We start from the raw sequence: 12429 nt of genomic DNA on the forward strand, positions 1-12429 counted from the left end.
AGCATTTTAGGACACAGACTGCAACTTGGTGCAGGATTTTCCTTGGGTTTGGATGAAACCTCTGTAAAGCTGATGGTAGTGAAGAGTAGTGGGGAAATAACTGGAAAAAGCTTTCCTAAACTCTTCACAGGTGGTTCCAAGATATCAAATTTTTACCTTTGACTCTTTTTTGAGGCCACAGTGGATTTCTGCACTTGGTGTGGTCCAGAGATTCCCTCCCTGTGTGTGTGTATTGATCTGATCAGCCAATTGAAGCACAAATCAATCAGTTCAAATAACAAAAACAATAAAGAACCAAAACTACTGATTGAACTAATGCTGAAACTTTGAAATTGTGAGTGTATTCAAAAATGTCTGCCATTAAATAATGTATTCACAATTAATGCCAAAAGAACTAAATTTTAATGATTTCAAATCTATTCCAAGATGCAATTAGTGCTGTGATGTATGTAATCATCAGTGGAAATCAGCTTCACTCAATCAACCCATCATGTTTTTTTCTTAATTTTTTTTATTTTTCATCTTAGAGTGATTTTAATATTACAGTTATTTCTTTCAGATTCACCTTTTAATTTTCCTAATTTTTCATTCATGTTTCTCATTTTATTTTACTCCATTTCATCACCTTTGTTAGGCCAGTAATCTGGCCAAAGAACTGCAGGGCAAAGAGCAAAAGCTTCTTGACTTTGAGAAAAACTTGAGTGCAGTAAATCAAGTTAAAGATTCTTTGGAAAAGGAACTTCAAGTTTTGGTGAGTAATACCCCAAAATTTTGACTTTACTCTTTGGATTTTGGGTTTCATGGTGAGAGTGTCATAGAAATCTGTGGATCAGCTCTGAGCAAAGCCTTCCAAAGGTGTTTTACTCATGGAAAAAATGGGAAGGGTTCATGGTTAATGGGATCTTCTCAAAATAAAAAGAGCATTTCACCTCAGGCCTGCTTTATCAGGTGTTTTGTCTAAATAGAACTCATCTATTTATGGATTGCAGATAAAATTAAACCAAATCAAAGGCAGCAGCAATTTAAATTTAGACTGCTCATTAAGGAAGACTTAATGGCCCTTTATTGTAGCTGTTGTGCCCATTAATGCTTGCTACACACTTCTTATAAATGGTTTTAAAAGACATTTCCCATTTAAATAAATTTCCAAATGCTGTGTTGTTGGGTGGGGTTTCCCTGAGGAACTGCACTGACATTAGTAACAAAACAATGGGATTTTTGGTCTTTCCATGGCCAATAATAAATATTCAAACTTGGTGGAAGATCCTCACTTGCCTTCCTGAAAATCCTCCCTTTTCTTCATTGTCTGCCATCAGTTCCTGCTGGTAAAGCTGGAGAACCCTGCTAGGAGATGGCTCACAGGTGTCCCCTGTGCAGCCTGGGAGCAGCAGAGATGGAAACCCCAAATTGTTGTTCCCCACCCTGGAATCTGGCAGCTGATGGAGGAGTTGCTTTAATGTTGAGGGACTTGCAGCCAAGGCAAGGGAAGATCTGTGCTAAGCTGTAACCCAAAAACTTGAGATCTGTTTATGATAGGAGCAAAGATTGTTCTATTTGTACATGAAAACTACCAAATACAAATTCAGTGGTTGAACTGTACTGTTACTACCAAGCCTAACTTGAGTTTTTATCAATTTTTCAGAAAGAAAAATTTACTACTGCAGCTGATGAAGCAGAGAATGTTCAACAAGCTATGCAAGGTATGTGCTGCTAAAATAAACAGAGAACTAAAAAGCTGCAGAAATGAAATGCCAACAAAATGGCTTTTTTAAACACTTCCAAGCTCCTAGCTGATGTCCCAGCAGTTTGAGGGGCTGTGGAAAGGACAGGATTATTTGTGGCCTCTCTGAAGGGTGACATACCTTGCAAGTAGGTAGAATTGTCTGCATTTAAGTAGTTACTAACTTTGTTTTCCAAATTTTACTTGCCTAGAAACGGTGAAGAAGCTGAACCAAAAGGAAGAGCAGTTTGCACTCATGGCTTCAGAACTGGAGCAGCTCAAGTCTAGTTTGACTGGTAAGGAAGGGATGAGCTGGAATGTTCTGGAAATGCCTCAGCTTTGTGCTCTGTAGCCTGTAGGAGGCTTTGCTGTGCCTTTCAGCTCTTTAGATCTCTGTAAAACCAGTGCAGGGGATTTGTGCCCTGAAGCAAACCTTGCCTGGTGGGAGAAGTGACCCCAAGGCTGCCCCTCCCCCTGGCAGTGCCTGCCCTGCCCTGAGGCATTTTTTCACTGGAGCTCTGTGCTCCCTTCCTTGTTCATTTTCTGCTGCTGTGCTGAACAGCTGATGAGTGATTTCACCTGCAGGACCTGCAGGTCTCTTCCTCCATTGCTTCCTTCCCCTCTGAGACAGCAGAACTTGTGCCAGCATCTGATGGCCTGGAGTGAAACACTTCTGAAACAAAGGGCCTGTGAGCAGCTGCTCTTTGCTAAGAGTCCTTAACCTTCTGCTGCAGTTACCAGTTCAATCAATCATTATTTTTCTTTTTAAAGGAGTGATCTGTGAGGTCTGGAGCATCAGTATTGCTGATTTTAGTTCTTTAGTTCTCCAGCTGTTCTTTGCATACCGTTCCTCTAAAATTTACAGCTTAACCACTTTTGTTTTGCTCAGAGATGGAGAGGAAGCTGAGGGAGCGAGAAGAGAGGGAGCAGCAGCTGATGGAAGCAAAAGCCAAACTTGAAAATGACATTGCAGAGATTATGAAGTCATCAGGAGACAGCTCTGCCCAGCTCACAAGGATGAACGATGAGCTGAGGTTAAAAGAAAGGTATTTCATCTCTGTCACATCACATCTCCACTCCCACTCTCCCAGCTTCTCCTTTTATTTTTCTGTAAGTATCTGAACAAGATGCTCCTGAGTGTCACATTGATATGACAAGTGAGCTTATTCTAGCAAACTAAATCAATCAAAACAGTCTCCTGGGAGTGGTTTGAAGAGCATCCAACACTGATAATTCCAAAATTCTTACATAACGTGCTTCTCATTGCCCACAGTAAATGACCTCTTGAATAATCCAGACTGTTTTGTGATTGTGCTTCATGATTATTCGATTACCTGATAAACTCAGTTTATTTAGATATATAAAAGACTTGGGTCACAATTTTGTGAGAGAAAATGTGGGGGGTTTTCCCAAATAAAAATTGTATGTACAATACTGGGGAGAATATAACTTGATCTTCCCTGTTTAGCAGAACACTATCTTTAAACAATGAAATCTCTTTCTAAATGCTTGGTCAGAATACAGAACTCCAGCACAATCTTGGCTCTTTCATCTCTGTGCTTGTGGTGCTGTCAGCAAAAAGTGATGTTCTTTCATTTGGTCTTTCCAGGCAGTTGGAGCAAATACAGCTCGAGCTCACAAAAGCAAATGAAAAGGCAGCTCAGCTTGAGGAAAACGTGGAGCAGACAACCCAGAAAGCTGAGCAGAGTCAGCAGGAAACTCTCAAGATTCATCAAGCAGAACTGAAAACTCTGCAGGATCATTTAACAGACATGGTAAGAACAATTTTAAAAGCACTAAAACTGTGCAGAAAAATGGTCCCACTGCTGCTTGAACTGTGTTTTACTGTCTTGCCTTCCACCAGAAAAAGCAGATTGAGAGCAGCCAACATCAGTACAAAGATCTTCAGGCAAAGCACGAAAAAGAAATTTCTGAGCTGGTGGCTAAACATGATGCAGATATCCAAGGGTTTAAGCAGAACCTGCTGGATGCAGAAGAGGCACTGAAAAGTGCCCAGAGGAAAAACAGTGAGCTGGAGGAACAGGCTGAGGAGCTGCAGAAACAAGCAGAGCAGGCCAGAGTAAGTGGCTTTTGTCACTCTGCAAGTGACTTAAAGTTCAAATTTTCTGTCTCAGTGACTCGTTTTCTCTCTGCTTCAACCTCTCAGAGCCAGATTTTTGTAGTTTTCTGTTTTGAACTTTCCCAGGGTATGTGGGTGTGGGTTAGGGAGGAGAAGCCCACAGGACAAACTGGTTGTTAGTTCTGCTCTCAGTTCCACAAGAGTTGATGAGATACAGTTCTTTAATATCAGTTAACATTTTATGTTCATAGATCTGGCTCAGCACAGCCAGTTGGAGCCAGATGTTGTTCCCTGGTTTTTTATATGCTTGCATTTTAAGATGCATTGTGAACTACTTCATTTAGAGGCTACACACCTTTTATTTTGTAGTATGTTCTGCAGCTATTCAGGGTGTAGCTTGACTTTAGCAATTTTAATTTTTCCTCCTGTTTCTTTGACTTCACTGCTTGCTATCATGTCTCAGCAATTATTTGCTATAATCTTTGCTGTATGATTTAGCAAATTATTTAGTGTATAAATTGACACACAATATTGACAGCACTAATGTGGTGTTTTGAATTAAAGGGATAAAATTAAAGGGATAATGACAACATATTTTTGAGAAACTCATGAGGAGGTGAAACTGAGAATTGGAAGTCAGTTTCCAATAGAACTCATTGCATTTTAATTCACTTAGAGTCTCGTGAAATCATTCTGTAGCTCTTCTTTTGAACAATTTACAGTCAGTCAATTTATTGAGAGTACTTTTAAAAATTACATGAAATTTTGGATGGAGGAACCTTTAAACCATTATAATTTTAATATTATTTAGCCACTAAAAACCTCTTGTGGATGATGTGTGTTCTGTAATGTGACAGGGGTGTCTGTCAGCAGTTGAGCTCAAGCAGGCACTGTGTGTCAGTGTATACACTTTTAAAACTTAAGTTACAGTTGCTCTATTTGCCCTTAAAGCACATTTCTCATTTGTCTGCTTGACCTGATTTTTGTTTTCCCTTCTCCCCGACTTTATTTCTTTAGTCCTTAAGCTCTGTGTTAGCCTCATCCAGAAAAGAAATCGAACAAATGTCAGACAAGATGAGGGCTTTGATATCAGAAAAAGAGACTTTGGCACAGGAGGGGAATACTTTAAAATTAGAGAGAGGTCCCTTGTTATCAGAACTTAAAGAATTGGAATCAAAGATTTCGTTAATGCAACAAGATCAAGAAGAACTGAAGGCAGAAAATAAAAGAATCCTAAAGCAGAAGGAAGAAGCTGAGGCCAAAAGCCAGCAGGAGAGCATAGAAAAGGGAGCACTGGTTTCTGAGAAAAGCAAATTGCTCTCTGAACTCGAGGCAGTGCAGGCAAAGCTGCTGAAGGCAGCTCAGGAAAATGAGGCTCTCCATTCCTTGGAGTTAACCTTGTTCCAAAAGCTGGAGGAACTTCAGGCCAGCAAAGATGCCATGGATGTGGCGTGTCAGAAACATATCAAAGAATGGGAAGAGCTGGACAGTTATCAGAAGAGACTTTTGGAAGAGAAAGAAGCAGTTCTAAAAGACAAAGATGATGTTATCCAGAAGCTGGGAAGTTCTTGTGAGGCCCTGGCCAGAGAGCTCCAGCAACAAGTGTCAGCTCTGGCTGCAGAGAGAGTGTCAGCCCTAGGGGAGCTCTCGGCTCTTCAGGACAGACACAAAGCCCTGGAGGAGGAGCTGGCCAGGGTCTTGTCAGGCCTGCAGGAAGAGAAGGAGATGCTCCTCAAAGACACAGAAAAGCTGCAAGTGAGTTTAGACAAGGCAGTCAGTGAAAACCAAGTGTTGAAAGTGAGAGAGGAGGAGATGCAAACCCAGCTCACCAAAGCAGTGAAAGACACCCAGGAGCTGCAGAGTTCCCTCGAGAGCCTCACTTGTCTCCTTGAGGAAATGAAAGCCTCAAGAGACACACTCAGTTTGGAATGTAATCACTTACATCAGGAGAAAGAGGCTCTTTCCTCATCAGAACAAAGGCTTTTGGCCGAAAGGGAGCAACTTCTCAATGAGAATAAGGCAACTGCTGAGAAGCTTGTGGAGGCCTCAGCATATGCTGAGCTTTGTGAGAGAATCTGCGCTGAGAAAATGAACAAGCTGACCTTGGAGAAGGAATCTGTCCTTCAGAAGTTGTTGCAGTTTGAAGAGCACAATGAGGCTCTTCTCCAAGAGAGGAAGGAACTGGAGACAAAATACTTGGAGCTTCTTGATGAGAACGAGTCTTGTGCAAAGGCAGTTTCTGATCTGAAGAGGGAACGTGAGCTGGACCTCTTGTCCAGGAATGCTCTGGCTGAAGAGAATGCCACACTCCAAGATTCCATTGAAGCCCTGAAGGGAGAACTCAGTAAGAAGACTGTAGAAAATCAAGAGTTAATAGCCTGTAAATGTGACCTTTCCAATCTTCTGAAGAAGGCCCAGGATGCCAAAAGGGCATTAGAAGGTGAGCTGGCAGCTGCAGCACACACCAAGCAGGTCCTGTCGTCCTCCTTGGACACCTGCTCCTTTGCCAGGGAAATGCTGACCAGGGAGAGGGATGAGCTGCAGGAGGAGTGTCAGAAATTAAACAAAGAGGTTGCTCTTGTGAAAGAATCCTTAACCTTGGAAAAGGAAGCTCGAAAACTGGACGAGAAATCATTTCTGTTGGGACGTACAGAACTTCAAAGGAATATCTGCTGCTTGGAGAAGGAGCTAGAAGAGCTGAAAGAGAAAAACAAAGTTCTGGCTGAGAAAACACATTTCACTGAGGAGAAAGAAAAATGTGAAATTAAACTGGTGGAAATAATGAGAGAGGAGCAAGTGATCTGTGCAGAGAAAGAGCACGTCGCTGCCAACACAAAGCGACTGAAGAGTAACTTTGCCTCCGTGTCCAAACCAGCGGCCGAGTTCCGGGGCGCGCATAGCGGCATCGCCGGGAAGATGGATGTGCTGGAGCACGAGATGCAGCTGATGGAGAAGGAGGGAACTGAGGACCTTCAGGACCTGGAGATCCTGAGGAAGGAGCAGAAAAATCTGCTCCTCAGTCAGGAGGGACTAGTGAAGGAGAAGGGGATATTATTCCAGGATTATTACAGACTCTATGAGGAGGTTAAACTTTTAGAACAAAGTAACAGTGACCTCTCAGGCAAATTGTTGGAGTCTCAGGGCCAAAATCAGATGCTGCAGGAGCAAATGAACAATCTGATTTTGAAAATAAAAGAAATTGAGACTCTCCAGGCCCAAGCAGTAGTACAGAAACCAGAGGTATTGAAATTCATAGTTAAAAGTCAAGTCTGGGGCTGATTTTACTAATCCTGAGCACTAACCCTGGTGTCTGTCTGCACTTCCCTGCACACTCAGCACTTCATAACACACTGCACTTGTGGGCTCTCTCAGTGTGGTACTTGGGGGGTGTTGCAAGTTGCAACTGTGAGTCTAAAAGACACTTTTTTTTTTTTTTTTTTTTTTTTAAATATTTTAAACTACAAAAGCCTCTATTGTTGCTGAATGTGGCAAGAAAACAACATAAACTGTGAATAAAAGGAAGTTGTGTTCCCTGAATCTGGGAGGAGACATTGAGCAGCTCCTTCTGGTGAAGGACTCTGCAACATAAAATTTAAAGTAGTAATAGATTAGATTTTAAATTGGATCTTTGTGTAATTTTGTGTGTAATTACAGCAAACTACCAACCTGAGTTACTCCAAAAATATGAAAGAATGTGCTGCTTCTGTAAATTGGATAAAAGCAGTGTGAGAGAAAGGGAAAGATGTTGACAATTCTGGGGTTCTTTTTATTCACAGAAGTGTTTTGTATTCACCACCAACAAATTCTTTATAAAATACTTTGATTTTCAGTTTGTGTGGCTTGAAGCCCAGAAAATCACATTGAGTGCAAATTGGAATCAGGAGATCCTATAGATTGCACCTGCCTAAGTATTTTAATATCATTGTGAAGTATTTCCTTTATGAGACCATAATGAACAACACTGAAATAATGCAATATTTGGCTTTATCTCTAATTCCATTATTTTCCAAATATTTGAGGTTTTGTAATTCCATATTTCTGAAAATACACCAGGCTGTTGGAAGTGAATATCTGTTGAATTATTACTGCCTAAAGAGGTGAGAGCAATCACAGTGGTGGTAATGAGAAATCCAGGAATTAAAATTCCTCAGAGGTGACATGAGCATGGGATTATAATCTGTTTCTGCATGGAATTGAATCCTCAGTTCATTTTATACTTTATACAGCTCCAAAATGCAAATAAATTCCTAGTTTAAGTCCTTACTTACCTGGGAAGCAGCTGACAAACCATGGAGCTGTGCATACAGTATTGATCTTTTGCTGTCAGAGTTCCTGTTGGGAATAACTGGTTTTTTTCCCCACCTCCCTTTATATCCAGGTGGCCAAACTGGCAGAAGATGTTTCCCAGGCAGTGGAGCAGGTGACCAAGGAGAAGGATGCCATTCACAAAGAGAAGATTGAAACTTTGGCCTCTTTGGAGACCTCGAGACAGACAAACCAGAAGCTGCAGAATGAAGTAATCACATCAAATGCTTATCTGTGAAAAGTTTTGCCTGTTTTGTGAGAGCAGCTGTTGAATTGTAGAGAATTGAAATAGGCAGGATTCTGTCATTTTCCCACTGTGAAAAATTACTGGATGAGCACAGAGTGATGGAAATGCGCACGGCTTTCTGGTCATGGTTATTTTGTGTTTTGCACGTGGTGTCAGTCCAAGGTGCAGCAGTTCCCTTTGGTGTCTGTGTCCTGTCCATGTCTTCCCACCACTCTGTGCTGCTGCAGGGCCTGAGGAGGGGCAGGATGCCCTGACCCTTGGCTGTTCAGCACTGCCAGAGCCCTGGGGGTGAGCAGCTGGGCTGCCCCCACTGCTGGCTCAGGGGCGATTCCAGCGGGATCTGCCAGTGTGGAATTAGGATTGGTGACGTTCCTGTGGGAGGGGTTCCTGTCCTGGATTAAAAAAATCCACAGGGTCCTGCAGTGCCATGAGAATGGCTGCAGATTATCTGTTATGTAATAAATACACTCTGTGGTGCATGCAAACAAATCAGCTCCATGAGCTCCTGGTGTTTCTGTGGGGGACACGAGCCCAGGAAATCCGTGCCCAGCACTTTGTCCCATGCAGCAAGATCTCTGCAAGGAATTCATTTCCTGGGGTGCAGGCACAGCATTCAGCCCTCCTCACTCAGAAAATAAGGTATGGAAAAGCAGAATTCATGAGTTATCTTAGAGGAATAAAGACCAAGGGGACAGCTGGTTTTAGCAACAAGCTCTGCATTTAAAAAACAAATAATGCTCTGAGTGCTGCAGCAGTTAATGGAGGTGCTTTGGGCTTTACCTTGGGATGCTGACCCCACATTCCTGAAAACTGCTCTCCAGTGGGCTTGGAATTCTTTGTGCTACTCTGTTTTGAATGCAGAGGTCTTGTAACATCTGTTGTTGGACAAATACATCAGTCCAGACAGGCTGGGTTAATTTAGGGGCTAAAGATACAGATATATAGATATATATATATAGATATATATAGATATATAGATATATATATATCTGAGTGGTTTCATTGATGTAATGAGGGTTTTTTCCCTCTTTAAGTTGGACATGCTTAAACAAAACAACCTGAAAAATGAAGAGGAACTTAATAAGTCAAAAGAGCTTCTAAATCTGGAGAACAAGAAAGTGGAAGAACTTAAAAAGGAATTGTAAGTATTTCACTGTTAAATCTGTTCGTTTTTGTGGGTACATTTACCTTTTTTTTTTAATTGTCTTTCAGCCGCTTTCTGGTATCCTGACTTATAAAGCAGATATTGGGTCAAAATTGTTTGCCAAATGTTTGGCATGTGCAAAACTTGACATGAGAATATTGCTACTAAATTGCTGAAGGGAATGAAAGAAATCCTTGGAGAATAGTTTGAAACAATTTGTTTGTTGGAGGGTTCTGCCACCCAAGGGCACGAGATAATATTAAAACCTTTATTAGAAGAGAATTCTGATTTAATTACAAGTACACTTGGAGTTTTAGGTGGCTTTGCTCATAGAAACTTGACTCTGCTTTTATTATTATTGTAGTTGCATTTGGCATTTTGTGACAGCTCTGTGGTGACACCAGGACACAGGGGCCACCAGCTCACAGAATTCAGTGTCTGGCTGTGGCTTTGGAAGACCTGGGGCCTTGCACAGACCCCTTTGAGAAAACCAGGATTTCTTTCCAGGAATTGTGGAAAGGCAGCAGAAACTGGGCTGTAATTTGCCAGGCAGGAATTATTTATAGGAGATGCTGCCTTGAAAATCTCCAGCACCACCAGGTGTTCTCAGGACCCTGATCACTCTGAGGGGGTTAATTCTGTTCTTTCTTAGATTGAATGTGGCCTCTGCTCATCAGTGCTGAGACCTTGGGGAGAAAGGGAAGCTTGTGTAGTTTTGAATTGATCTTTGCTGGTTGTTTGGTGTGTTGCCCTGTTCTAATGGCAGTAAGAATTAGCTTGGTGCCAGGGATTCCTGAGCAGCAGAGAGCAGAGCTCAGGGGGAGCTGTGAGAGGTGAGGAGGGCAGAGGGAATGTGGTGCCTTTGGAGCAGGGGGATGGGACAGGGACAGGGACAGGGACAGGGAGTCCTCTGGAGAAGGCTGGGCTGAGGGAAAGCTGCAGTGCCTGAGGCTGCTGCCAGGGCCACCCCTTGGGAACTCCTTGCCAAGGAATTCCCAACAAACAGAGGAGCATTTCAGTGACCCCAGCGCTGGGTATGGGGTTTTTTTAACACCCTAAATAATCTGTGCCTTAATGCCAGAAGAGGAGGAGGGGATGGTGCTGCACCTCAGCAAGGAAACAGGGTTAGAAATAGGTGTGTTCCTGCCCAGCAGGAGTCACTGAGAGGTGCGAGCAGTTTGCTCCAGTCCAGGGGGATCAGGGTGGGAACTTGCCAAGGTGAGACCAGGTAGAAGGAATGGTTGAAAAATCAGAGTCCCATGAGATGCTGAACTAAAATCAGACTTTGTCTAAATGTGCCAACAGATCCTTGTATTTTGAAGGGCTTGAATAAGTTTGTGAAGTAAGGGTTCTTCTACTTCTCACACTTATAAAAGTATTTTAATATTCCAGTCAAGTCTGTAGTATTGGCACACAGGAGTACTGCATCTCCTTTTTTAAAAAACAAAAGAGTAATAGAAATTACTATTCAGTGAAATTAAGGGTATCTTTTGTGGTTTTTAAGAGATGTCAGATCTTAAAGATTTTCTGTTAGTCACTCATGTTTCACCCAGCATGCTAAATGTTTTTAAAAATTTGTTGCAAATAAATGTATTTTAAGGAAACTATACTCATTAGTAGCAACACAGGCTGATGGAAGCTGCAAAGCTTGTTTTCCTTCAGCTTTGGTTTTGTCTCATTTGCAGTTTTGTGTCTCTTAAAATAATGGAATAGATCAGGTTTTGCTTCCTGTGGTCCTGCACTTTTGGATGTCAGACCTGATAGGGTGTAGTTAAATAAGTTGAGCTCAAATCTTTTTTTCTGTTGCCTTTTTTTCCCCAAGTTTTTTTTTTTTTTTTTTTTTGCTTTTAAGCAATTCTGTTTTACCTCTGGCTGCAAAGTTCCCTTCTGTGAACAGCCCGGGCTGCAGACACCGCCAGCCCTGCTGCCCTGCACAGATCACAGACCCCAGCCCGTGGGGATTGCCGAGTACCTGCAGCCCTGGCAGGGCTCGTCCTGTCCCCGTGGTGTCCCCGGGGTTGTCACCGCTGTTCCCGATCCCCAGCCACGTGACCCTGCTGTATTTTGGATTTTTCCGAGCTGTGAAGCCGCCTCTCTCCCCCGGCTTTCCCTCGCCTCTCCCGTTCCCATGGTAACGATGCTCTCTGTGTGCTCGCAGCGAGGCGCTCAAGCTGGCAGCGGCTCACAAGTCCCAGCAGCTCGAGGCTCTGCAGGAGGAGAACGTGAAACTGGCCGAGGAGCTGGGCAGGAGCAGGGACGAGGTGTCGAGCCACCACCACAAGGTAGAGCGGCCGCCGCGGGCGGGGGGAGCCCCGGGGAGCCGTGCTGGAGAGGAGGAGAGGTGCTGGGAATGCTCAGGAGTCAGTGTGGAAGCCACCTGCACGGGGAGGTTGGAAGTGCAGGCTGACAGAAGGTTACATAACCCGGGAAGGATACTTGGGAAGGCTCGGGAATGAGCAGAAATGAAACGTGCTTTAGCCAAGTGTATTAACAGAGAGTTGCTATTTCTGTCGGGAGTGATTTTGTTACACAACTGTGGAAATGGCCATCCACCACTAAGGAAATGTAGCTCTTTAATTCTTATTCCTGCTCTCCCCACTGAAAACAAAGAGGATTTAGGATGCATTTCAGAATACTGTGTAAAACGACTTGATTGGACTTGTGTCTGCTCAAACTTCACACTGAGCTGCAGTGTGACCCAGGGAACAGAACCCTTGCAAGGTGTTTTGCTGGTGGTACTTAATTTTTTTTACTTTTTACTATCTGAACATGTTGTTGGAATCCTAAAATATGGGCAAGTTACTCAGCTTGTGTCACTGGTACTTGCCAAAAGATAAAACAGATTTACAGCCCCTAATGTGGTGGGTTTCGTTCTTGTGAAGCAGTTCCAGTGACAGGCACGCCGTGAAGGAATCTGTGGAAGATTGTATCCA

At 43.0% G+C, this 12429-nt stretch overlaps 1 protein-coding gene across 8 annotated transcripts in view; it reads left to right on the forward strand.

The window, feature by feature from the left end:
• The window catches only part of CLIP1 (CAP-Gly domain containing linker protein 1), a 59686-nt gene that overhangs the window by 36272 nt on the left and 10985 nt on the right, over window positions 1-12429 (forward strand). For 6 of the 8 annotated variants that reach the window (XM_030958698.1, XM_030958703.1, XM_030958701.1 and 3 more), the window contains 9 exons: window positions 635-751; window positions 1643-1700; window positions 1933-2016; window positions 2610-2766; window positions 3330-3495; window positions 3585-3800; window positions 8179-8316; window positions 9387-9493; window positions 11655-11778. In XM_030958698.1, the coding sequence (XP_030814558.1) occupies window positions 635-751; window positions 1643-1700; window positions 1933-2016; window positions 2610-2766; window positions 3330-3495; window positions 3585-3800; window positions 8179-8316; window positions 9387-9493; window positions 11655-11778 (1167 nt within the window). The remainder of the gene's footprint in view (window positions 1-634; window positions 752-1642; window positions 1701-1932; window positions 2017-2609; window positions 2767-3329; window positions 3496-3584; window positions 3801-8178; window positions 8317-9386; window positions 9494-11654; window positions 11779-12429) is intronic. The other 2 variants (XM_030958705.1, XM_030958706.1) reach the window with 1 other exon arrangement.

Source organism: Camarhynchus parvulus, chromosome 15, assembly GCF_901933205.1.
Source record: "Camarhynchus parvulus chromosome 15, STF_HiC, whole genome shotgun sequence".
Taxonomy (NCBI): domain Eukaryota; kingdom Metazoa; phylum Chordata; class Aves; order Passeriformes; family Thraupidae; genus Camarhynchus; species Camarhynchus parvulus.